We start from the raw sequence: 26,296 nt of genomic DNA on the forward strand, positions 1-26,296 counted from the left end.
TTAACTGTCGAAGCTCTGAAAAGGTTGACTTTGACAGTTTCTGCCCAAATTTTGTGGTCCTGCTATCAAGACAACTCTTGTCTTTGTAGCCTCGTGTTTGCAGCCCTTCCTTCCAGCCTCCACCAAGATTACCGTGTCTAGGAGACCAGTTCCTGGTAAACATTTCCAGAAGGATCCAAAGACCTAGACCTTGATTCTTTCCCTGGGTGGGGAGCCTGCATTCCTCCAGAGGCTGTGCATTGCATGCCCCTGACCAGGTGTCCTTCTGCTCCCGCTCACACTGTACACTTCCATCCACCCCAAACCCTCTTTCAGAAAAATGCTTTTATCATACAGCACAGAGAGAAAACGGTTCAGGCTAATCACATCTTGTTTGTTTGAGGACAGATAAAAAGTTACTATTTTGTCCTTCTATTTCTTGTCTTTTTTTCTTCACCTTACAGAGAAGCTCCAAGGAGCTATTTGTGCTTCATGAATTTCATTAACCATTTTTTTAAAATTATTTTATTTATTTATTTGACAGGCAGAGATCACAAGTAGGCAGAGAGGCAGGCGGGGGCGGGAAGCAGGCTCCCTGCTGAGCAGAGAGCCCGATGCGGGGCTCAATACCAGGACCCTGAGACCATAACCTGAGCTGAAGCAGAGGTTTTAACCCACTGAGCCACCCAGGCTCATTAACCATTTAGTCAAGAATATTTGTACTATAATACCTCTTGACTTAAGGTGTGCCATAAATCGTGGAAAATAAACAGGTTTGAGAGTTGACCATGATTACAGCGCTGGGAGAAAGAATGTTTAAAAATAGAAACTATGGTCCCCATCCTTAGGAAGCATCTAATCTAACTGGGAGAATAACACTAGAATTTGTACCTCTTCCACATCTTGTATCAAGTGTATTTGCCTCCGTTATCAAGAATAACGGAGAAGTCAGAGTAAGGTGTCTTCTCTATTGGATGTGACGGGTAATTCATTCACTCGGTAAATTCCTAGGGCATCGGTGGTGTGCCAGGCATGGCACTAGGCTCTGAGGAGAACAGCCATGACTCAGGAGATGAGTTCTGCTCCCTTTGGGCTAGCAGGCCAGGGAAGAGGTCAGCCAACAGGGGGAGCGAGCAAGCGAGGAACATGATGGCCACCTGTGGGAACTGCTCGCAAGAATACGGAATGCTTTTGAGATTAACTGGCCTGGGAAGATCTTCCCAAGGCGGTGAGAGCTAACCTTGGAGGAAGGGAGTGAGCGAGCCCTGGAGAAGGCTATTAGGGTAAAACGCATTCCCTCAGAATCCAGAGACTCTGAAGAGAGGAGAGCTGCCCCCTTTTGAGAAATAACCCCAAGGCTTGGGTAGGGGGAGGTTGGAGCAAACCTGGAGGGGATTGCTCTGTGCTGAAGGCGGGGCTGCGGGCAGTGGCTACATCATGGAGGCCGTGGCGAGAAGTTTGGTTTCATCCCAAGAGAAAGGGAAGCCTCTGTCAGGTGTAAAGGAAGGAGGGACATGAGCTCACCTCGGCTGCTGTGCAGGGAGTACACGGTAGGGGTGAGGATGGAAGTAGGAAAAAGTGCTCATGCTCACGGTCTCTCGCCCTTATCTCTGCGACTTGAGAGCCAACAGGTTATGCAAATGGCTGTGTGGCCATCCGTGTGGTACACTGGGAGGGTCACAGGATTTGGTGCCAGAAGTGCCTGTATTTGAATCCTGACTCTTCCACCTCACTAGCTGTGGGAGTGTGGGCAAGTGGTCTAACTTCTCTAAGCTTCTGTTTAGTCTTTTGTAAAATAGGGAGAAAGACTTTAGCCTTTAGGGCTGTAGTAAGGGATGTATTCGGTGACGTGTAGGGAGTACACTTAGATGTGTAGAAAGTACACGGATGTTCTCTTTCCTTTCCCTGATGTGGAGCTTTGTTGGAAAACGAAGTGGAGGTGCCCACCTCCTGCAGTGAGCCTTCTGACACCCCTAAACACAGTGGGGTGTAGGCAGCGTGCTCCGATCTGGTGCTGGTTGGCGTGGGCGAATAGAGCAGTCCCTAACCCCACTAACATCATCGTTTCATTCCTAGCACGGACTTGACTTTGGTCAAGGCCACTGTTTCCATTTGGTAGCAGCCGAGCCCCCAGTTCCCTAGTTTTCATGCTCTAGGGTCTGTCCACCTCGCTGATAGCCTTTAGGAGCGCTGGGCTTGACGTCAGACAGACCTGGAGTCAAGTTCTAGTTCTGTGAAGAGCCCGCTGTGCAACCTTAAGCAAGGGCCTCTCCCCTCAGCTTCTTTATCTGTGCCATGAGGACAGGGATCATCCTCAGGAGGTTGTGGTAGGGACTGTAGCGGAGCCCTGACTCGAGTGCCTCTGACCTCACAGGTATCCCGTGATTCAGATCATGCACGTGAGGGGGCTGGCTTGTGCCTGGCACGTGGCACTCCCCACGCACAGGAGAGCTGCTCTTGTCCTTCCGACTACAGTTGCTGCTGGTCTGCAGTGAGGATACGTTTTTCCAGCTGCTGCTGAAACAGGAAAATGGCAGGGGTCCTTTCTGAGTGTCCTACCAAGGAGGGGACGCCACTCAAGGAGAACAGAGAGCAGAGAAGTGAGCCGTTGTCCCTTCTTGTTTTGTCTCGTTCCTGGGCCAGGTGGACAATCAGCTCATTGGTACCACTCAGCCCTTCATGCTGTACGTGACTCCCCTGAGCAATGAGAATGAGGTCATCGAGACCGGCCCGGCCGTGCAGGTGAACGCGGTGAAGTTCCCCAGTAAGAGCGCGTTGACCAACATCTACAAGGTAGACCCTGGGGGAGGCTGCTGGGCTTGGCGCGGTGGCAGGAGCTGATCTGTTCTCTCGCAGCCCAGTCTCTGAGTGCGGGGTGTGGCCCGAAGTCGTCCCGCACAGTAGGGCAGTCTGACTTCCTCCGTGGGGTGGGGGGGCTCACAGCCACTCCTCGTAGCACCCAGCGTTCTCGACTGTGGCTTTGCACCTGATAACGTGGAATCCCCAGGGCCCAGAGTCTGTATTTATCAGAGTCGAGTCTCTGTGAGAAAACAGCATCTTCCAGGTTGATCAGGACCAGGTGTGATCCAGATGTGTTATTAGAATAATTAGAGAGTGGTAGGAGGGGTCTGACCTGGGGACAGACGTCCTCTTGTGCAAGCTGACTTACACTGACTACTAAAAGCACATCGTTCAAAAGTGATGAGCTTTCTTCCCTAGAGAAGTTTCCACCTATAAGCGGGCTGATACAGCAGCAAACTCTGGAAAAGTGGGAGCTAAGAGGTTGGTTCCCCTATTTCTGCCCTTCATCACCATTACCAGTGGGCCTGTGTGCAGCCCTCCAATCCTGCCGCTCCTTCAACGAGTTTGCTGTCCACGTGAGCTCAGCACCAGAACGCTGTCCTCCGCAGCACATCTGCAAGCAGGATCCTGACTTAAGGAGACACAGATGCCCCGGAAACCAAACAAGAGGGCGGTGAATTGTATATTAAACCTCTTCTGGAATTCTTGGCTAATTGTAACAACGTAGAGAGAGATGAGCCAGAAATCATTTGGCAGTGTGGTTACAAAATCACATGAGTAAAGAAACTGTGCCGCATCATTTGGGGGCCTTCTTCATGGCCCAGATGAAAGTTCCTTCTGGTGTTTACACTATTAATCAGAATCTCTCCGTCTCTAGCATCTGATGATCACAGCTCAGAGATTCACAGTGCAAATTGAAGAGAAACTGCTCCTCAAGCTGCTGAGTTTTTTTGGCTACGATCAAGCAGAATCAGGTACTGTTGAATATTCTAGATTTGTGGCTGGGAAGTGACCCAAGAATGGCCTTTTCTAGTCCGCTTGTGAAAATAGGTGGCTTCTGAGTACCCAACAGACTCCCTTCCCACCTTGCAGCCGGAGCCCAGAAGCTGAGGCCTGTGTCTCAGCGGCTTTTTCCCGAACAGCCTATTGATGGGGGCTGCGGAGGGTGACTGATGCGGGCATGAAGGAAGCATCTTAGAGGTGTCTTGGGGTCCCCAGGGTTCAGCCTTTGGGAAGCAGCACACTTTTCCTCTTCGTTGTGCATTTGTTGACTCATCTGCTTGAGGATAACAGAAATGATGTTCGTCATTTAGCAAACCACTTTGTTTCCTAACCTTTGTTTAGTAAACAGACTGGGGGCCAAGAATCAGAAATCCCTTAGGCAGTTCCTTTGGTTTAGTTAAGGTAAAAAAAAATGGACTAGCCTTAACTTTTTAACTTTTTACATCCATGCCCTTACGCCTTAATGTCATTACCAAGTTTTCTAGTTACTTGACTCTTCTTTAGAGACGGGAGTGAGGGGCGGCTCGTTGGTCTAGGGGTATGATTCTCGCTTTGGGTGCTAGAGACGGGAGTGAGAGAAGCTATTGGAAACCTTACATGTCCCAGCAGTCACTACAGAAATCATGTAGCTTTTGTCTCTTTATTTTAGATTCCTCCTCATGGCCTTTGTAAGACTGAATATAGAACTTAGAAAGAAGTCGGCAGTGCTTAGTCTTTTGAAGAGTAAACTGAATATCGAAACTGAGAAATGATAAGATAGACTTGAATGTTTATATGCCCACATTGGCTAGAGAAATAAACCACTGGGGACGTGTGTGCATATGTACATATTAGACACAACACACGAAAAATATTTTTGCTCTTTAGCCCAGACTTACGATTCAAACTTTATGTGTATTTGGGATCAGGAGCAATATTCTGTCTATTTAAAACTGTGTTTTCCACTCTGGGTGTGTGTTTGGACTTAGACAGCCACTCGAGACCCTGCCTGCAGGTCGCCAGGCTCTTTTGGCACCTTCCTGGGAAGTTTTATTTTCAGTTTTACTGGACGTGCTTTTCTCGTAAGTTGCTCTAAATAAATTTCTCACCAAGCATCGTATAGATGTTTGTAAAATCCTGGCTTTTGTTTCACTGGAGCGTCTCTTCCACGCTCTCTGTTTAGGTTCCCTGAATACAAATGGGCAGGTCTCTCTTGCAGTGTCATTTTCTCAAACCTCGTCCCTTGTTTTCTATAAAGAGAACCATAAGCACGTACAGCATACGTTTGTTTGATAGGCAGATCGATACAGTCTCCTTGGTTGTATTTCTAAGGCCCGTGAAGCCAAGTGAAAGTAAGCTGACCGCGTGGTGGTGGGTCAGGAGCAAGGCAGAGAGCACATTGCTGTGCGCCAGCCCACATCACTCCTTCTCGCTACACAAGACGTAAAACTAAAAATCTGCCTCCACTCTGCTGCTTTCACAAACGTCCGCCATTTGGGAGAGAGGGTGCCTGCTGCCGTGACGTCAGCTCGTTCTAGCCTGTAGCCGGTTTCTTTTTAAAGGCATTCTCTTGCACTCAGGTACCTTACTCAACTGGTTATGTCGTTCATTATAGTTCAGGTAAACTCTACTCTGAGGGATGCTATTTGGATATATCATCTCATGAAATAAATGCAGATAATCGGGGCCATTTATGATAATCATAATAAGAACAACACAGTTTCTAGAAGACTCATTGCCAGCACACACCCATGGCCTCTGGCTTCCCCACCTGCATGATTTTTTCCAAAGATGATGTCTGCCAGATGGCATGGAGTCACGAAAGATTAGGCTATTTTACTTTCTTGGTAAACAACAGGAAGCACATCTGCTTTTACCAAGAAGTGGCATGGGGATACTGTACGTAGCACCAAACCCCGAAAAACTAACTTTGGAGACATGTTGACATTTCTGTATGATTATTTTTCAGTGTTAGCATTTGATGTGTGAGACTTCAGGAGATTCTTTTTTTTTTTAAATTTCCCTATTTTACTCTTGTATTAGAGGTGGAAAAGTACGATGAAAACCTCCACGATAAGACGGCTGAGCAGAGTGGAACACCAATTCGGTACTACTTCGAAAACCTCAAGATCAGCATTCCCCAGATCAAGCTGAGTGTGTTCACCTCCAACAAGCTACCACTGGATCTCAAGGTGAGCAGATTTCTGGGTAAGATTTAAACAGTGCCTTTCCCTGGAAAACAGTGAGTATGTTTCCTGTTTGCTTTTTCTGTCCAGGATCATCTTCGATAGCAGGTATTTTTACAGGTTTCCCTTTTAGAAGGTTCAAAATATATACACACACACACATACATGTGTACACATAATGTGTGTACATACGGACATATGTGTAGATGTACATGCACTTTTTAAAATACTTAAGTAAGAGCAAACAGAATTACATAAAACCCGTCTTCTTAGCTCTTGGCTCGTCTCAATGAGGTCAGAGCCTACTTTCCTAGGGCCGCTCGCAGATTCAGGAGAAAAGTTACAAGCAAGACAGTACCTGCCTTTTGTGCCCAAGACCTGCTGGCCCACCGGTTCTCTCCACCTCTGCGTGAATGGCTGAGACCAGCAATGTCCACTACCGTCAAGGAGCATACTCGGCCCCCTACCACTGAGGTGTGGTCTCCCTCACCACCATCTCAGAATGTGACATGCCTGCAGACCGTCCTGACCTGCCCTTAACAGAGAGGGCCTGGATTCCATCTTCGTCTGCCGCGGGAAGATCCATTTTAACGAAGGGCTGGGGCTGGGATTCACATCCAAGCCCGCGTGACTCGGAAGCCTGTCCCGTGCTGCGCTGTGCCGGATACTGTGCCCCCCACCCGCCCCCCCGCGAACGGAAGGCATCAGAGCACTTCAGAGCTGTTGGATGTTGGCGTTCAGAGAGTTCTTTCATTCAGGCCTTGTGGGTCGGCCGTGATGGGAGCAGGAGGATGCCCCAGGTGCTTGTTAGACAGTCTTTTCCTAGACCGAGGCTAAATCTGCCTCACTGCCGCTCGGACCCATTACTTCTGGTTCTTCTCGTTTGTTGCCCTTGAAGACGGTTGTCAAGACACCTGCTCCCCCCGCCGCCCATCCGCAACCACCAGCCCAGGACGCGGCCACTGCCCCACGCGGCCTCCTTTCAGATGCTGTGTGACGGCCTCTCTTCTGGGCTGGAACAGCCACAGACCTGAACAGACAAACAATACACCTGGCGTCCTCGGTTCAGCTGCCTGCCGGGACTGTCCAGCAGTGCGCCGCGAGACGCAGCGCGGTGGGGACCGTGGCATGTGGGGCGAGTGCCCTTCATCTGAAGGGGCCGCCTCGACTCAACTCCGGCCAGTTGCTGTCACAGGGCAACGTGAACCCAGTGTGGCGGGTCTCCAGATTTTTTATAGCGAAGCCAGAAATCTGAGTTTTTCTGTGGAATCTCCTGGTTTTGAAATGTTGGCAACCAGTTTGAGTTGTTTTCTTTAAAAACCTTTTGGGCTTGACAAAACACATGTGTGGGCCTCATGCGGTGCCTGGTTTGCCAACTCACAACCTCTAAAACAAACCTATAGGTAACAAGACCATGGTCTGGTCATCAACAGATCATACTTGGATAAGGACGGGGCAAGGGTGGCCGCTTCATTTCCACGGCAAGCTGGGGATGCCGGTCGGGACCAGAGGGGCAGGAGTTGCTTTGTAACCATCCTGAGAACAGCGTGGCGTGCCCTTTCCAGCGGACTCTCCTGTCTGCTTGATTGGCTTTAATTTCATGTTTCCCAGGAGACTAAAGATACTTATAATTAGCCTGGGAGTGGGGGGAAAACCATGGGAAAACCACTATCTTGTTAATATCCACAAGTATCCACTTGACTTATGTGACCCCTTGGAATGGGTTTGTTTGATAAAGTATATATTCCCCCAGAACACTTGGCATGCGCCCAACAAACCAATGTTAAGCATTTCCTGAGAGTTAAGGACTTCTTGTTTTTTAAATCATCTTACTTAGAAACACAGACACCTAACGGTTCCTTTCAGATTGCTCCCAGCAAAACACTTTCCCCCAGCCTGACAAATGCAGTAGGATTTCCTACAGCTGAAGTAGGTCCCGACCTCCGGGGACAGGGCGCTAGTGTGTGCGTGATGCTGTGTGAACGGTACACGGGCGATCCGTTAAGGCCGATGTTCCGTTCGTCACCGTACTGAAGGAACCTTTTGAAGGCCTTTTCAGATGATTGTTCCAGAAATCCAGTGGAGCAGCTGTGTCATGAACTGGCTGGCGGGGGTGGTGGTGGGCATCCTGAATGGGGCACATTACTGTTTCGGGCAGGGTGCTGGGGATTGGGACTTCAGAGTTAAATTCTCAGCTTGTGGAAGTCACCATTTCACTGTGTCTCGAGTTCTCCTCGTGGAGTCTGGGACTCATAAAATAATGTCATTTATTCAAAGAGTTTCCTAACAGAGTAATATCCCTTTATTAGCAGCTCTTAGAAAGAGCCGTGTGCTCTTTGAGAAGACTGTGTAATGGCTCAAAGTATGTGCTTAGGGAATGGAGTGCTGTCCCAGAGCAGGAATCACAAGAGTCTGACTAAAAGGTAACCGTGTCTTTGGTATTGAAGGAATAATTATCTTGATTCTCTTGACTCCAGGCCAGAAGTGAGGCTGTCCGAAATCTCAGAGGGAAGTCTTTTCACGTTTACACGGAGGGCACATTATTGCCAGATACAGTGTCTGTTCAGAAGGACTGAGAGCACTTTCCCATCTGCTATCTCGATTGGATTCCTTCCTCTGTGATGGGAGAAGGGGGAGATAATAGCTCCATTTCACAAATGCAGACACATCCCTCCCCTCCCCCCTTCCTCTCCATTATTCTCCCCAGCCTGCAGTACTAGGGAGTAGCAGGGTAAGACAGAAAAACCAGGTAGTTTGTATGTACTTGGGTGTTTTTTGTTTTTATTTTTTTTTAAAGATCAAAAGAAGCCAGGAGCCTTTCAAAGGTTTCACGAGGTGGCCTACAGCAGTCCTTTTCCCATTTAGAGCATTGGGGTATTACAAAAGAAGGGCTTTAATTGAGCAATCTAGTTTGGAAGAAAACCCACATTTTAATGGTCAGAGAGCAAGAGGGTGGGGTGAGGGGGAATTTCAAACAAAGACACTATTTAAAAAGCCTAAAACTGTCTTCTCAAAGGCTTGAAATAATTTGTTGGGAAACTTCAGACCCTTTACTTTTTTCCTCCCCTCCCTAAATAAAAACCAGATTTGTTAAAAGGAAAAAAGATCCAGTATTGTTAATTGTATTTCAGAAAGTGCCAGAGAGGGAACTATGCCTGTAGTTTTAAACACTGTCCCAGGAGGGAAATGGGCAAATACCCTGCTTCACATAAACAGTCTCTATGTACCATAAATAAACCTTTAAAGAAGGAATTCCAGACAGTTTTGTTTAGTGCAGGATAAACTCAGAAAGGAAAAGACGTGGCCCAGGGACTGGCTTGTGATCCGAGACCTTATGGCATATGGACAGGTATCTCTTCTTTCAACTCCATAAAGTTTCTGGAAGACTTCAGCAGTTTTCGTCTGGTGGAGGTAGGAATAGACAGTTTCCTAGTTTTATTAGGAACTTCTGAGCCCAGATGGCTTTCTCCAGAATCCGTTTTATAACAGGAAACTGTCTGCTACTTGAGTAAATAAGCATCAATTTTGTATACTACTGTATTCGATTAGTCATTTCGTTACTTCAGGAAAAAGCCCTGTTTGGCTCTTTCCCCTCTCATCTGTTTTCCTTTGACTGACCCAAACAACCTGAAGGTGGCAGATTAATTCCTACCAAGGGCTGCATCTTGGCTCTTTCTACTGTGGGAGGCCCCAGAGCCATAAATGACAAGGTGGAGATCATTTTTACTGAAGGGCCAGGGTATCTCCTGGGTTCAGACAAAGCATTGAAGTCATTCAGAAAGGGGTTGGAGTCTCTCGTGAGGGTCTGGACAATTTGGTAAAGGTTGTAGAGTCTCTGCTCCTCTGTTTGGTTCCTCTTCAGTATTTGGTTGCAATGAGGAAGTTGGGGAGCAAACAAGCTTTTGCCTTAAGCCTTTGTTTGGATCTCATTTCCTCTTCTCTGAAAAGAAAGGAATGCTCAGAGGTGTACTGGCAAAAAAGACTGCTGACCTGATGTCAGTACCTCCCCCAGCGCATTTACTGGGCGGCTCTAAGCAAAGCGGTTAAGCCCGGCTGGGCCTCAGTTTCCCAGTCAGTGCCACATGGATGCGTGAAGCGTGCTTGAATGAACAGCAGAAGGCTTTTCAGGAGAAACAATGGAATCCTCCATTCTGGTCTGCATGCTTTCTACCTAATGGGTGGTTACTGTCGTGAAAATGAGCACATTTGAGTTTAAGATCTCCTAATAACTAACTGCACGAGTTTAGGTCATCCACTTAACATTTCTTTGGTCTTATTTATTTTAAAAAATGAGACTGTTTGGCTGAATTAGCTTGTTAGGCTGAATTAACCTAAGAATGCTCTCAATCTCTAAAATGTTTTGTTCTCAGATTGTTTAGTAGGAGGTTATTGGTGACTTCCCAAGGGCCCAGATATAGGGACCTTTTGTCTGTCCTCATCTCTGTAGGGTCCTCCGCTATAGTCAGCATTGCTGACCTCCCTGTCCCTTTCTGGTTCTCCTCTTATTCCTCTGTTTGTTTCTTTGTCTTCTTCACAGTTTTCTTTTTCTCTCTTTCTCCTGATCCATCTATATAAGGGCTCTTTTTACCTCTGAACCAAACTGTCTGGTCGCATCACTTGCCCATTTAAAAAATCATATTAATGGTCTTTTATCACCTGTAATTTTAGAAGCTTTTTTTTATAAGTTTGGTCTTTGAAATGAGTTGCAAGGTTTTTTCCTCCGGTTTTTCAGTTGGCTTTTTTACTTTTGATGTATGTATGTTTTGGGGTTTTTTTAATCACAGGAAAGCTTTTTATTTTTATGTCATCAAAATTACCAGTCTTTTGCCTGTTCGTATTTGAGTCCCCAAAATTTTCCCCATTCTCTGGTTTTTAAAAAATTCCATCTATATTTTCTTCCCATTACACAATTTCATTTCAGTTAAAGATGCTCTTGTCCCAAAAGAATTTAAGACAGCCTCTGAAAATACATGCTAAAAGATGAAAAATAAGGGAGAAAATAGAAAGTGCATGAAATTGCACATGAGATTTTACCATAAAGGCATTTATGATTCACTGGGGGTTATATAGAGGTTTTAGTAAATGCTATTAGACCAACTAGATACCCATCTGGAAAAATACACAATTAGATTTTTACTTACACACTATACAAGGAAAGATTCTGTGTAGATCAGAGATTTATTAACATTATTTGCATGAAAAATTCTTTTTACATTCAAAGAAGTAAAGTGTTTTGCATGCTGTCCAAAATCCCTGAATTATCAATCTTGTTAAATAAAAATATAATTGGAAAATAGACCATATCCAGAAATTGTTAACTGGCTTATAGTGGAGCCAGACTAGCTGAGAATTGCAAGAAAAGCTTGGTAGAGAAAAACCCTGAAAGTCTGTTTGAAGGTATTGGAAAGTGACCAGGACACCTAGGACCTGATGGTCCAAGATTTATGTGAGGAAGGAAACTCAATAAACTGAGTCCAAATTTACTCTGATTTTATTCTTGAGATAATTCTAATCTTTAAATGATACGGGGAGAAAGTCAGAGAAGGTGAGCAGAAAGCAGCTGTCAAGGCAGAGAGTCTGAGTAAGGCTTCTGGCAGTCTCCTGGGGTTGGCATAGCAAACGTTAGGTACTAAGAGAGCTGGTAATCAAGGGAGGGGCTAATATCTTACAGAGAAAGGACAGGCAGAAAAGAGCCCCCAGTGGTCTGAGCTGCTGTATGTCTTGAGGCAGATACCAATTTCTAGGTAACTTCATCTGAGAGAGGCCAAGCAGAAAGTGGTGGTCAAGAGGCAGGAAAACAAAGTAGATCTTTTGGCAGTTTTCTGGTACCGGGGAGATTAAAAGTGGAGGGACTGAACTGGTTGTCAGTTGATATCGCTGACACTACACCAGGCCTTATAAAGAGTAAAATAGAGCAGGGGTTACAAAGACTGAAATCCAGCCTTGAGAAAGCCCAAATCCTGATTACACGAAGCCCCTTTAACTGCCTGCTAAAAACTAAAGACTCATGTGAAATCTGTAGAAGTTTTCATAGAAAATGTTAGAGTCAGTCACAAATTACTGGACCTGCCAAGAGAGGGGACCAAGAGTAAAAACAGACACTAGAAGCAGACCCATAGATAAAACAAATATTGACATTATCAAAAAGAATTTTAAAGAGTAAATGTAAATGTGTTCAAGAAGTTTACCAGAAAACTGTAATCTATATTTTAAAAATAAATAAGGGAAAATTATAGACCAGAATTGTTTCATGAACATAGAAGAAAGAAATCTGAACAACATATTAAAAAATCAAATACAGCAGTGTATGAGAAGGAAAATATAATTTAATTGGGCTTTTCCAGGAATGAAAGTGTAAGTATTTTCAGATAAATTACATAATTTACCACATCAACAACATGAAAAGAAGAAAAATATGATTATCTCAATAATGGCACTAAAAAGAAAGAAAGAAAAAAGAAGGGAACTGCCTTAATCTGATAAAATGTATCTATAAAAAAGCTACAGCAAACATGCTCAGTGGGAAGGAGCCAGCCCATTATCACCACTTCAGTTCACTGTCATACAGGAGATCCTAGCCAGCGCAATAAGGCTAGAAAGATTACAGAAGAAATAAAGAAAAAGTATAAGAACTGGACAGGAAAATGAAAGCTTTGTTATTTGCAGAGAACATGAATGTGTACCTAGAAAATCTAAAAGAATGTGCCGATAAGTTACTATCTGAATGAATAAGTAAATTTACAAAGGTCACTGGACACAGTGTACAAAAATCAATTGTATTTCTACATTTCAGCAACAATTATAGAGAAAAGGAAAGTTTGAAGAATGTAATTTACAACAGTGTTAAGAAAACATCAAATATGGTATCATTCTCTATGGCTATGTGATGAACTACTCTAACCCTTAGTGGTTTATTTTTTCACAATTCTATGGGTTAGCAATTTGGGCTGGAGTCTGTTGAATGCCTCTTCTGTTGGACTCACCTGTTTTTATTGATCTGACAATCAACTGAGACTGACTGGTTTACCATGACCTTACTCACATATCAAGTGTTAAGTGCTGCTATCGAGAGAACCTTCTTCCACATGGTCTCTCAGCTTCCCCATGTGGTGGAAGTGTCAAAAAGGGCAGAGCAGAAGCTCCAAGGTCCCTCGGGGCTTAGGCACAGCAGTCGTACAGTGTTCCTTCCACTGCATTTTCTTGGTTGAAGCAAATTTCAAGGTCAGTACAGATGAAATAGCCTCCACTAATAGTATAAGATGTAAAGAATATATGGCCATTTTTAATCTACTGCAGAAACCTTGGAATAAATCCAGCAAAGGGTGTATATAAGACCTCTGTATGGAAATCAATGTAACATTATTAAGAGAGAAGAGAACTACATAGATAAGGGGACATACCACATTAATACACTGAAAGATTTACTACTGTGAAGTTGTCATTTCTCAAATTGATCCATAGATTCAATGCAATCTTGATGAAAATTCCAACAGGTTTTTTTTGGTGTGTGTGGCAGATTGACAAGCTGATTCTAAAATGTATTTGGAAATGAAAAAGGCAAAGAGTAACTAGGGTAGTTCTTAAAAAAAAAAAAAAAAGACCAAAGTTGGAGAGTTTATACTGTTAGATTTCAAAACTTATTACAAAACTATAGTAATTAAGAAAGTGTGGTATAGGTAGACGGCAGAACAAAATGAAACAGAAAAAGGAATCCAGAAACAGTCACGTAGATTCAGTTACTCAACTTATGACAAAGTTGACACTGTACTGCAATAGGGGAGAGGGTGATCATTTCAGTGAACATTACTTAGTTAATTAGATATCCATCTGGAAAAAAATGGATCTCGATTTCTGCTTCATACCATATAAAAAAGTCAAGTCCAAGTAGATTATAGATTTAAATGTGAAAAGTAAAACAAAAATTTTTTAGGTTAACACAGGGAGTATCTTTATGACCTTGATATAGATAATAACTTTTTAAGATTTTATTTATTTATTTGACAGTGAGAGAGAGAGCACAAGTAGGCAGAGCGGCAGGCAGAGGAAGAAGGAGAAGCAGGCTCCCCACTGAGCAGAGAGAGCTCAATGTGGGGCTTCATCCTAGGACTCTGGGATCATTACCAGAGCTGAAGGCAGACACTTAACTGACTGAGCCACCCAGGTGCCCTGATAATAATTTCTTAACCAGGAAATAGAAAGCTCTTTTCCTAAAGGAAAAGATAAATAAGTTGGATTTCATTAAAAAACACTATTTAAAAAGTAATAAGTCAAAGAATGGGAAAAGAGAATTGCAATTAATTGCAGTACATCTAATCACCAGAGGACTTGTATACAGGATGGATAAGAAAAATGGTGATGCCTGGGTGGCTTGGTCGGTTAAGCATCTGCCTTTGGCTCAGGTCATGATCCCTGGGTCCTGGGATTAAATCCCGCATTGGGCTCCCTGCTCAGCGGGGAGCTTGGTTCTCCCTTTCCATCTGCCTCTCCCCCTACTGGTGCTCGTTCTTCCTCTCTGTCTCTCTGACAAATAAATAAATAAAATCTTCTATAAAAAGAAAAGCGCCTACAAAGTAATAAGTAAAAAACAGACAACCCGCTACAAAAATAAGCAAAAGACTTGAGTAGGCACTTAACAGAAAGGGATCTCCAAATGGCCAATATATGTATCACTGGGAAGATGGAATTTAAAACCACACTGAGATGCCATTACACACCCATCAGAATGTTTGGCTTTTAAAAGGCTGTCTGTACTGAGTGTTGATGGGGATGTAGAACCACAGGAAATTTCATAGACTGCTGAAGGGAGTGCAAACCAGTTCAGCTGCTGTCTCTGCCTGCTGGGCAGTACTGTGTGTAGTAGGGTTGGACCTTTATGTTCTTCGTGACACAGCAGCTCTACTCCCAGGCACATATTCAAGAAAAGTACGTACATGTCCGTGAATGTTCATCGCGGCATTACTCATAATAGCCAAAAGCTTGAAACAGCACCACTGTTTATCAACAACAATGGCTTAATAAATTATATTTTATTCCTATATTGGAATACAAACAATGAAATTTCAGCAACTGCAGCTCTCTGTAACACCCAGAGTACATACTGATGGTGTCCTTTGTGTAACATTCAAAGCAGGGAAAGCTAACCTGTGGTGGTAGAACTCAGGATAGTGGTTACCCTAGGGGAAGAGGGAGTAGTGACCAGGAGGCCACAGCTGGGGAGGGGGCTGCTTCCAAGATGAAAATAATAATTTACTCTTCTGGTCTCCCGGGTGGTAGTTACATGTTTGCTGTGCTCACTTTGGGGGGAAAAAATCATTGAACTGTACATTTGGTTAGTGTACCTTTCTATATGTGTGGTAACTTCAGTCAAAAAGGGAAAACTCAACACAAAACAGACCAGAAAGAATTATGCTGTGAAGCTAGAAGTGTTTATTTCTATGTGATCTGTGTTACTTTGAGTGACATGTATATTTTTTGTGCATATTTTGCTTTTGTAATTATAGGGAACATCCTTATTTATAAATATCAAAACCTTGACTCTCATTGGAAAATTGATAGGACTTGTAACTTTCATGGAATCCAAAATTATAGGACCCCGGAAGGCCATCAAATGTCATTTCCTTTCTTCCCTAACTAGGCTCTAAAAAGTACCTTGGGATTTCCACTGATTCGGTTTGAGGACGCCGTGATTAATCTGGATCCATTCACTCGGGTACATCCCTATGAGACCAAGGAGTTCATCATCAATGATATCCTCAAACACTTCCAGGAGGTGAGCTTTGGAAAAATACTTAGTGGCTGGAGCATAAGCAGGTTTGTTTTGGTGGTTTGGGAATTTTGGTTACTAAGGCATTTCTACTAAGAGCCCAGTTAAACATTTGCTGTGTTAGGGGGCAGGTCACAGCCCGTGAAGCCCATACACATTCTGAAAATCCTGAAGCAGTGTATTTGATTTATGAGCTGTTCGTCTTGTCCCTCCCAGAGCTAGTCTCAGGGGCTTCCACCAGATTAGTCACAAGTCTTAAGGGTTCAATTGATACTTTAATGATAACACAAAATACTCTGACCTCTCTATTGACGGGGCATGGGCCTACTTTGAACAACCCCCTCAGTGTTCTTGGAGCCTATGAGATCTTGCCCTAGAGTTGAACTTCCAAATTTTCTTATCAAGTTGGACGTTTTCCATTTTGTATTTATTATCCAGACTCTTTGATAAAGAGAGAAGTCAAGATCATATCAAATAGATTAACTGTCAAAGTGAAAATAGATTCTATTCCTGCTTCCTTTTCTCACCCCTCCCTCCCACCTCCCTCCTTTCCTTGTTTGCTCCCTTCCTCAACTTTCTTAATTGCTGGTATTTCCATTAAACTGTGAGGACAATGACGTAGCAGATAGCCCTGGAATCAGTGGAGGGTTGCTCATGCCCTCATTATGCACCGTCCCCTCTGCCCATTACGAGGGGAACTACGACTCCACCCTCTTCCCTCATTTTCCTTCTAGAACTCTCCTCCTGCTGCTGAGTTCCCTATCTGTAGGAACAATGGGGAGTGTGAGGTATATGCTAATAATATTTGTAAAGGGTCTTTCCTGTTTAGTCTTAACTATTTATTCTTTGGAATGGCTTTGAGGTGCATTTCTGAGTACTGAGAGTCGTCTCTGGGGTGCAAGCTCGGGGAGAGCTCGGGTGGAGCTCATGGAAGGTTAGGAGCTGGCCGTTGGTGAGAATTAAGAGGTTGTTGTGGGTGGTGATGTGAATGGAGGATGAGACAGATGTCTAGCCTTTTTGCTCGGGACATTCTGCCCACAACATCAGCAGGTGCTGTTTTCATCTCCTCTGTCTGCCCCATTTCACAGGAACTCCTCAGCCAGGCAGCTCGGATCTTGGGATCTGTGGACTTCCTCGGCAATCCCATGGGGCTGTTGAATGATGTTTCTGAAGGGGTTACTGGACTGATAAAATACGGAAATGTCGGGGGCCTCATCAGAAATGTCACACACGGTGTATCAAACTCAGCTGCCAAGGTAAGGAAAGAAAGGTGAAATCCATTGTTGCTGACCTCAAGAGTGTTCACGTCCCCGAGATTCTGTCGTAGCCATGAGGCTGTGAGGAGTTACACACGTGGGCTTGGCTTCATTGCCCACCCGCCGCTCTTTCCACCTGGCGTCAGGTCCGCTGAGTCCCCCATGGTCATGTCATCTTCCTTGTGTCCGCCACTGCCGCCTCTTCCCAGGCTGCAGTTGTCCCCTCCCTGGGTCACTGCACTAGCCCCCCCGACCCACTGGACTCCACGGCGGCCCGCGCGATGCCGCTAGAGTGAACTCACTTTGTATAAACCTAGGATTTGGCTGTGCTCTTCTCCTGCCTAAAATCTACCAGTTCTTTCCCACAGCTTACAGGAGACAGCCCAAACTGAAAATAGGCTTCTACAGCAGCGGAAGGAAGGACAGTGGTGTAATTCTCTCGGGTCCTGCTGTCTGGTTGGCTTTTTTGTTCATTGGCCTCTTGTTCGGTGGACATCTTGTTATTCCGCAATTTATTTTTTGGCAGGAGCTCACTGTGTGAAGCTGGGAAAGGCGAAGGTAATTGGAGGGGAGCTGTTGCTATTTGACAGCATGCGGAAGGCCTCTCCTTCCCTCCGCTCCGTGTCAGTTCCGCAGACTTGCCTCCTAGAGATTGACCTTCTCGAGAAGGAAGCGCTCTGAGAAAGCACTTGTGCTCTCTGCGTCTTTCTGGGCCCGTGTGGCAGGGACGAGCTCGCGTACCTGTGCCGGGGGCCGTGCGGCGAGCAGCCGGCTCCAGCAAACAGAGGGTTTAATGGTGCCACGCAGGGGTGGTCGTGAAGGGCCGGTGAGAACGCGGGCTGGGGGGCACGTCTGTACTGCTCGGCGATCCTGGTAACGGCATGTGAAAGCTGGGGACTTACTCCTGTCTTCCAGACTTTTCTAGAGAGGGATAGCTCTTCAGTCAAGTCGGGTAACACTCAACAGTGTGCTGTTTGCCTTGTGGTTCAAAACAGGCAGCAGAGAGGCAGGAGAGACTTTCTAAGTCATGGTCGCACAACAGACTCCGCTTCAGAGTCCGAGTGAGCGCGCACGCTTTGGCCTCGAATCACGGCTCGTGCAGACCTGGGACCTTCACCCCGACGGCCACAAAAAGCATCAAGCCGTGGCCCAGGTGGCCCTGGGTCCTTTCAGCTCCTCAACTTGGTATAAATAGAGGCACTTAAATATTCAGTTGTAAATGCCCAGCTGCGATGTTTTATTGAATTTGATGAAATTCTTATTAACATAGAGAAGCGTCCTCGGTTTTATAATTACTTTCTTGGTTTTTCTACCTGTGGGCTTTGCTTTTGGGGGAAGAAATGCACTTACGGTTTACTGAGAGACCCTCTTCAACGCGGAATCGAAACGCATCGCCCTGACAGGCTCATTGTAAGGATAAAATGAGAGAGCATGTCCTGAAAACTGAAAAATAGAGGCTGGACAAAGAAACAGGTTGTCACTCTGACTCTTAGACACTCAGACGTTAGCCACCAGGGAGCCATCAGTGCCCCTGAAATGAAAGCCACCCTGTTCAGTCTATGGAGGAAGAGGGTGTCAGGCCTGGAGTGTGGAAGAATCAAACTCCCTCTGGGCCAGTTTGGCTGTTAGGGACCCTCTGTCGTTGTTAACCTTTTTGATGAGAATGAAGAAGTTGGATACATGCCTGTGGCCTCTGCTCGGGTGAGACCTTGTACAGGTTTCTCTGTGACATGCTGGTGGAAAGCGTTGGCCCTTTCTTTATTTTCCCTCATTCATGGAAGCCTCATGTATTTCTTGGTTCTTCTGCTTCCCCTGGGAAATGGTTTCTGAAGCCTGAGGGTCCGCACAAGAAGAGAACTTACATAAAAAAAGAGCAGAATGCTCCTTATGCCAAGCCTCACCCCCAAATCTATGTGAAGGTTGGGGTGACCCTGATAAGGCATTTTTTTATTGGATATCAGGCTTTATATTGTCATTGGATTTGTTGGGACACCTGCGTGGCTCAGTTAGTTAAGCTGCTGCCTTCAGCTCAGGTCATGATCCCAGGGTCCTGGGATCGAGTCCTGCATCCGACTCCTTGCTCAGGGGGAGCCTGCTTCTCTCTCTGCCTCTGCCTGCCACTTTGCCTGCTTGTGCTCTCAGTCTCTCTCTGACAAATAAATAAATAAAATCTATATTGTCATTGGATTTGCACAGGGGACTGCCTTCCAGGGTCCAGGGCCTCTTGAATGTCAACCATGGTCTCCATGTGGTTGGGGTCCTTCTTCGTGTAATTCTTTTGCCTCTAGTAAGCTAATCAGTGTTGGCATCAGAGGGTGCTAGTCAGAGAAATTGCTGGGTAAATTTATTTGGATACCAAGAACCCTGGGTGTGTTTTAAAAAAAAAAAAAAAATTAGTCCATATATCTAAGATGAGAAAGCAAGGAAACTGAATATTACCATTTCTTGTTGGAAATAGTATCTCCAGAAGCCAGGTCTGTCAACTGAATACCCACTCAGGTCACCTGTGATTCTGTATGTTTGTAGTTTGGCTAAAGAGCTCCATTTTCTTGAAGTTTTGTGGGTTGAAAGCCATCAGACCTTTAGTTTTGCTTTGGGGGCATGTTTTGTTTGCTTTGGGGCTTACACGAGAGGAGTTGAAGGAAGTGCAAATGACCACAATAATCAACTGGTGGCCTGTGGGAAGCATTTCTTTAACAAGTGCCTGGGTTCTCATGATTAAAGGAAAGGGCCGGAAGACAAAACTGCATCTCCCCAATCAAGCCCACCAGCCAGCCCCACTGGGCTGCAAAGCCTTGGTTCATCACGCTCCGAGTGGAGTGGAGAAGCTCCATAAACCTCTTGAAAATAATTAGAAATATTGTGTGTCTATGTATTTTCCTGGAGCAAGAATCTCAAGTTTTTATTGGCTTATGAAAAAGGATTACCGCTCCCCGAGATCATCCGGCACTTTTGCAGACATAGACTTGCGCGTTGAGGGGGAGCGTAGGGCGGGCCGTTAGGGATACCTGGGTTCTAACCCTATGCCTGCCTTTGAATAATCTTTTTTTCTTTTAATCTTGAGTGTGTGTGTGTGTGTGTGTGTGTGTTTTAACCTATGAAAAGAGGATGTTAATCTCTTGCTCCCACCCAGCCTTGGTCCCATTGACCTGAAGAACAAAAGAGATAAGGTATGTGAAAACCCAGTGAGAAGTTAAAAGGGAATTTATTCAGTCTGGTAAGAAGGTAATGGATCTGCAGGTCTTCCTTGTCTCTGGGTAGATGGTTTGAATTATTCACAGCAGATTTTTAATTTCAGGTCCATCATATCCACTTCTGGAATTCTTTGTTACAGTTTTAACTGTTATTTAATTTATTTAATGTTCGCCTCAAAAAAATAGGACTGGAAAATAGTCTGTGCCCTTTGTCCCCTTTATTTCTCTAAGCTCTTTCTTCTCATTGTCCAACCCCCAGAAATCTGCTTATGGATTCCAAATCTAAGGCGATATGACTTAGGGATTGGCCACCAAGCTGTGAGCCTCTGTCCTGTGACTCCCTTGCCTAGATCTTGGCAAAAGGACTCGAAGCCTTCGAGTAGAACCTCAAAGATCTGATCCCCTTCCAAAGGCCATGACAAGACGATTGCTGCCAGACTCCTTTCCAGGAATAGGATTTATTTAAGAAAAGCATAGCATTTCAAATTCCAGAAACATGTTGGAGGAACAGGTTTCTTTCTGTGGCATGAACTCCAAAGAGCATCCTTTGGCCTCATCAGGTGTCACACAAGTATCTGTAAGACCATCTCTTTCAAAGCCGAAGAACCGAGGAGAGGCCCATTGCCTCAATTCCCTCTCTTCTGTGGATTCTAATTTTCTTCTGTCTGTGATTATTGTGTAATATTTTCATATACTTACAGAAAAATTTCATGATTATTCTGAAACAAAAAAAGGGTTTTTTTTTTGTTTTCAGAGAATTTCAGAAGTCAACCATAGAACAAATGATTCCGTTCTCTTCCCTAACCCTGTAGAAGCTCAGTGTTTGCTCAGAACAGCTGCTGTTCAGTCTTTTCTCAGGAAGCCCAGAGCTCCGTGATTTCTTCCAGCAAAGAGCAGGAACACTTCTGATCGTCACTAAGGGAACCCCTGCTCTGTTCTGTCTCGCTTTCCATCCCTGCACTTGTGTCTTTTATCAAGGCAGTGTGGGGTACTTTGGATTATGGGTACCTTTTTGATCTCAGGCATCTTTTGACTTAGGTTTACAAATTCAAGTATTTTAATAACTTTCTCTTGTTGACGGTATTTTCATCAAAATCATTAGATACTAGAATTCATGGTTCGGTACTCACTGTGTGTTAATTTTGCTGGTGACCTTTGCGTTTGTGTGGTGGGCTTGTTTCTTTTCTCTATTGCTTTATGGCATTTGTTTCTACCCAGCCCAGATTTCCCAGCTCAAATCCTGCAGATCTAAATTTTTGCCAAGGAGTTGGGGGTTTTCTGTTGGTTTTTGGTTAATACATCTTATTCTGTATCATTTTCATCGTTTTATTGTTTTAAATCAGGTCAGTTTGTTACAAATTAGATAAAGGCCTAATAGTTTTACATTTTTCCTTGGTGCAAAAGGCATTAGTGGGGAAAACGATGGAGGAACAAGGTTGAGACACCCTGCTTCGTTTTGGAACCCATACTAATTTATTAACATTCATTGACTGCCTTCTATTTGTCAGGCCTGAGATGGAACGCACAAATATGTACGTTAACCATTGTCCTTCAAATCAGGACACAGAATCTTAGAGAGTTTTGTAATTTTTTCAAGGTCACACAACTAGAAATGACAGGGATGGATTTGGAACCAAGTTTAGCTAAATCTAAAGGCCTTGTGTTTTTTCCCTGTAAGATGTTTTTCCTTGGTGTCTGTGAGGCTTTTTTTCAAGCACTATAGAGAATATAAAGAATTAGTTACTGCTGACTTTCCACCAGAAGCTTATTTATTATCTGACATCACTTTGTTAGCTGGTAAGGAGACTGCCATCAGATCATCTGTGTCACAAAGGAGGCCCTTCGGAAGTGGTGGTGGTCATGGTCATTTTCGTATCAGATCAGTCATGACTATCACCATCTCTTTGTGGGTAGTAAGAACCTGGGAGATTGCAAACATGGTTTTCCTCGTGTGGTATCATTTCGTCATCAGCATAACCTGCTTGGCAGACAGGATGGACAGGATTAGCCCCTTATAGAAGTGAAGACTCGGAGGCCCAGCGAGAGAAGGTGACTTGCCCAGGCTCAATCGGGTAACTGTGGGGCCAGGACTTTTGAGATATTACTAATGGCTTGATTTGTTCAAGACGTGCTTCTCTATATTAAAAAAATTAAAACAACAAGAAAAACAAAAACAAGAAGCCCTGCCCAGTCTTAGAATGAACTTTGACAGCTTCTAGGAAAACCACCTGAAGGTAAAGACAAGCAAGTTACACGAGAGAGAGAGGATGAGAGAGAGAGAGGGGAGTCTGTTTGGATAGTTCAGTGGAAAACTTAGCTAGGACTTTAGGTAATATTTTATTCCAGTTCTTTGTTCTCTGTTCGGGGTACAGTGTGTGGGGGAGCCACTTGCCTTCCAAGAGAACATTCACTGGCCCTTCGTGCCCAGGAGACCAGATCTGGGGCACAGCAGTGATCCAGCGGACAGTGATTTCCATGTCCCTGCACCCGGAGACCCTCAGCCAGCCGCTGCCATCAGCCAGTCTCCTGTTGTATATACTGGGATTTGGTGAGGGCAGAGGGGTCCATCTGCCTTTTGTTTAAGAAACAGCATTTGTTTGTGTTTGTTTTGTGGGCAGTGGATTTATACGGCTCAAACCAGACTGAGAGCACTGTTTATTCAAGGCAGAAGTTTTATCTTTGCACAAAAGAATGTACTGAGTGCCTGCCTGCATGGATTCTGAAGGGGAAAAGGCAATTTATGGCTTGTATCTGTTTTTGTCATTATGTATGACTGGTTCATTTTATAGTTGAGCTGATTATCCTCATAATAGCTTTTCCATGTACCTATAAGCACGTAATAGGTGCCTTCTTATAAGTGTTGCGGTCTTAGTGTATTTAAGTTGGCACAAAACTTTAAGTTAAATGAAATTCAATTCAGACAGTGCTGTATCCCTTAGAGAATGCAGAATTTTCTGTTTTCACAAAGACTTTGATCTAAATAAGTCACCCAAGGGATTTCTTTTCCAGCCAAAAGGAGGTGTCTTCAAGTTGTTGTATATAGAGAAATGACTCAAATTCTTGGCAACAGAGTTTTCGTTTTATTTTCCTCTGATAACCTGGAATGCGAAAATGATTCCTTTAGTCTGAGCTCTTTTTGGTTGGAGGCAAATTTTAGATGCTGTACGACCCATACGTGATCTCTCCTAACGTGGTCAAATCTCATTTATCTATGGGAATTGGAAGTATGTTGGGTGGCGTGATAATTCCATGGGTGACCAGAGTCCCCCGGTATCCCCACTGCTCCACTTAGCAGCCTTGCTCGCGGAAGCGCTCAGGGAATAGGGTCCGGCTGCCCCCTCTTTTCACCCAGGCAGTTCGGTAGCCAGAAGCAGCGGGGAGATGATGCTACGGTTAAAATTCTGTTTTTGAAACCGAGAGACTGGAGAAGCTCACATTTGTCTTGACGCCCTAATCGTAGTTCAGTTAGGAATCAGGGCCTGAAGTTATCTTCTTAGACTTGAGCATCTCGTATTTCAGAGGAATCCACTCTGTCTTCCAAAACTGCAGTCTATGTGGTGGAAAAGCATGTTCAGTTGCTAAATTGAAAAGGCAGGAAATATTTGTGTCCCCCAAAGAATAGTGGTTTTCTACCCCAGTGTAAACATGGTGAGTAAAAGAATAATGCGTTCAAGCTTTCTTGGGTTGACTGGTTCCCCCGGAGATGTGGGGGTGCCTCTCTCGTCTGCATTTCAGTATGATTCATACCAGGATCTGCCCTTTCCTGCAGAGGTGAGGACCAGAACCCATGTTGATAAACACATGAAGGACAAATCGAATTCTGATTCTTGGCAAGGAGAGGTCAGAATACTTACTCTGTTTGGAAGGTCTTTTCTGTTTTCCTTTCCTTCTTTCTCCCTTAAAATTGTTATCTCCAGAAGGCTCCCTCCATCTCAAAGGAAAGCTGACTGCTGGTGTTGTCTTCGGGGAAGGTGGGGACTGCTTGGTCAGTATCATCCTGAAAGACCAGAGGGGGACGTGGGTACCATAGCCTGCCTTTACCGGGCACCTCCCGCACGTCGGGTGTGGGACCGTGTCATCTAATTGTCACGTGCACCCTGTAAGGAGGGAGGGGCTCTCTCTTGTACAGATGAGAAGAGCGAGACCACAATGGTCAGTGACCTTGATTAACGCTTAATAATGAGTTGAGCCTTAGGAGCCCAGATATTTTCCCGCCCACGGTGTAGCTTCACACACAAAATTCTCTGCTCAACCCCGACCGCGGAGAAGCTAGAACACAAGTCGCTGGAAACGAAGTCATTTAAGAGTGAGGCTCACTTTTCCGTTCCTTTCCTGCTTCAACCCTGTGTGTTGGTGCTCGCCGTTTCCCAGCTACGATCCCTGGGCTTTCGGAATTAGTCTTCACTCTCCAGGGATCCCTAACCTCTGTAAGAGGCCTGAAATGGGAGAAAAGGACTAAAAGAGTTTTCTTTATCTAAACAGAAACTGTATGGACTCAAAGGCTTTTGAGTAAGCTGACTGTGCTCTCTCGCACCCCAACGTGCTTGACCCCAGATTGACTCAGATGCGTGCCTCAGAGGGTGTGTGTGGCCCTTGGGCCTGGCCGCTGTCCTGGCTGGGGGACAGGCCGGCACTTCGGGCTGCCTCCCGTGTGCCCCTGTAGCAGTCTTTCCCTAAATGTGTGGGAAATGGTCATTTCCGTCTTCCGAACCCTGCTGCTTTTGGCATTTCTAAGCCACGAGAATGTCATTTTAAAGCAGAAGATCTGATTTTTAGCATGGAGGACATGAAAGGGGGGAGAGTGGTGCTTTTCCCTGGAAATTGAAGGCAGAACAGAAACTCATTTTCTTTCCTACTCCTGTCTTTTCTCGCCTACCCTTTGTCTCTGGACAGTTGTCCAGATTTTGTAGAGATTCTACCTCTGGGTTCTGCGAGCAGCTGGGCTCTTCTGGGGCTTGGTGATACCATCTCTTGAGTCAGGAAGCCCACGTGAGAAGGCCGGGGGCAGTGTCTTGTCCCTGAGAGCAGTTTGGTTGATTCTACTGCTGTTCCATGGTGTGCTTCTTGGAAGAAAGAAGAAGTAAGATTAACTTAGGAGTTAAGCCTTCCTTGCTGGGATAATAACACTTCTGCTTTATCTTTATTTTGATTTTTAGTTGTTGATGAATCATTCATATACCTGTGACCCTTTCTATAAGCCTGAAACCAGACCGACAATACTATTACCACCACCATGAAGAAACTGAGGCCCATGGAAATAAGTAACTCACTCAGGATGGGTCAGACAGAAAGTAATAGAGCTTTGGACTTTTTCCTTGGTCTCCTGAATTCTAGAACACTGCTGGACAGGACTTCTTGAATCTTTCCTGATAGTATAGAAAGTGACACGGACTCCGTATTAGATGTGGGTTTTCTGCCATCAGTGTTGTCTCTGAGCCTTGGGAAGCAGGGCCCCCATCCACCTACCCCCAGAGAACGCAGGTGGAGAAAAATGTATCTTTCCCTTCTAGAGGCTTCTTGAATCATTCATTAACCGTGATGCTGTTGGTGTGAGACATCTGGGAACCTTGCATGTGGGAGCGCACAAACAGAATGTGTGGTGAGAACAATTCTAGGACCAGAGTTTTATGGTGACGTGGGGGCTGGTGGGGTGAACAATTTAAGCTTATGTCAGGACATTACATTAAGTAATTTCTGCAGTGTTGGAGGCGAGGAGAAATTCCCCGTGAGAGACCATGAAAGAAAAAGAAGGTTCTTTCAGAAGGGGTAAGGGTCTAGCTTTTTCCTTGGCTTTCTTCATAGCCAAATGATGAAATATCCAGGCTTCTTTTTATCAACTACTCATTAATGTATTCAGAATCAGTGATTGTTGTCCTGTTTTCGATATTGAAGTTATTACAAAGACAGTTGGCAACAGTGTCTGCCCTTTATGAATTTATGATCAGGTAGGAATGATAAGCAATATATATTCAGACTTTGTATTGATGGTTTTAATTTCAAATTTCAGGCCTAACTCTTTAGAGAGGCTCAGCATGTCCCCAAGTGGTGACTCAGGAGCACGGTTAGTCAGTGAATAATAGAGTCTCACCACACCTATCTCAAAACAGGCAGGTAGGAAAGATGGCTTCCCCTTTT

General features: G+C 44.8%; 1 protein-coding gene and 1 long non-coding RNA gene across 9 annotated transcripts in view; one reads left to right on the forward strand and one right to left on the reverse strand.

The window, feature by feature from the left end:
* VPS13D (vacuolar protein sorting 13 homolog D) overlaps window positions 1–26,296 on the forward strand; it is a 255,002-nt gene that overhangs the window by 154,140 nt on the left and 74,566 nt on the right. For all 8 annotated transcript variants that reach the window (XR_006383119.1, XM_044237192.1, XM_044237194.1 and 5 more), the window contains 5 exons: window positions 2,623–2,772; window positions 3,659–3,755; window positions 5,806–5,954; window positions 15,583–15,717; window positions 16,800–16,967. Coding sequence is in view for 7 of the 8 variants with exons in the window: in XM_044237192.1 (XP_044093127.1) it covers window positions 2,623–2,772; window positions 3,659–3,755; window positions 5,806–5,954; window positions 15,583–15,717; window positions 16,800–16,967 (699 nt within the window). In the remaining variant the exon portion in view is untranslated. The remainder of the gene's footprint in view (window positions 1–2,622; window positions 2,773–3,658; window positions 3,756–5,805; window positions 5,955–15,582; window positions 15,718–16,799; window positions 16,968–26,296) is intronic.
* Window positions 23,316–24,552, reverse strand: LOC122899470. The gene is made up of 3 exons (XR_006383120.1): window positions 24,479–24,552; window positions 24,016–24,158; window positions 23,316–23,711 (listed from the first exon to the last, which is right to left on the reverse strand). It is a non-coding gene; the product is annotated as an uncharacterized LOC122899470 (long non-coding RNA).

Source organism: Neovison vison, chromosome 2 (assembly GCF_020171115.1).
Source record: "Neovison vison isolate M4711 chromosome 2, ASM_NN_V1, whole genome shotgun sequence".
NCBI lineage: Eukaryota > Metazoa > Chordata > Mammalia > Carnivora > Mustelidae > Neogale > Neogale vison.